Source organism: Penaeus monodon, chromosome 25 (genome assembly GCF_015228065.2).
Source record: "Penaeus monodon isolate SGIC_2016 chromosome 25, NSTDA_Pmon_1, whole genome shotgun sequence".
NCBI classification, from domain to species: domain Eukaryota; kingdom Metazoa; phylum Arthropoda; class Malacostraca; order Decapoda; family Penaeidae; genus Penaeus; species Penaeus monodon.
This window is the reverse complement of record NC_051410.1, coordinates 35,549,174-35,549,544: the sequence shown is the minus strand read 5'-3', so window position 1 is coordinate 35,549,544 and position 371 is coordinate 35,549,174. Positions and strand designations below refer to the sequence as shown.

At 58.8% G+C, this 371-nt stretch overlaps 1 protein-coding gene across 2 annotated transcripts in view; it reads left to right on the top strand.

The window, feature by feature from the left end:
- LOC119589189 overlaps positions 1–371 on the top strand; it is a 19,773-nt gene that overhangs the window by 12,251 nt on the left and 7,151 nt on the right. For both annotated transcript variants that reach the window (XM_037937787.1, XM_037937786.1), the window contains exon 2: positions 33–294. In XM_037937787.1, the coding sequence (XP_037793715.1) occupies positions 58–294 (237 nt within the window). In that variant the 5' untranslated portion in view covers positions 33–57. The remainder of the gene's footprint in view (positions 1–32; positions 295–371) is intronic.

The window sequence follows — 371 nt, the reverse complement described above, 5'->3', positions numbered from 1 at the left end:
CTACATATCGGTAACACTATCCCTCTCCACAGGGGGAATCGAAGCGGAACCAACACCATGAAAATCTGCCTTACACTCCTGGCGGTGGCGCTGGTGGGGAGGTCCTGTGGCGAGACCGTCGGTAGCTACTCCGGCTGCCGCCCAGGGGACTCCTCCTGCACCGTCGCTGTGGCCCGGACGCGCTGCTCAGGAGGCCCGTGTGGATCGGCGGCAGCAGAGTCCACGACCTTTGGTGACGACGGAGTGGCTGACGGAGAATGCGCCTACACCGATCAGCAGGGGCGCTCCGTCAGGGTAAGGAATGGCGCTCCTTTTTTCATACAGCAGGAGACGCCCCGAGAATTTGATTTCTTTTAACATAGAAAAAAATT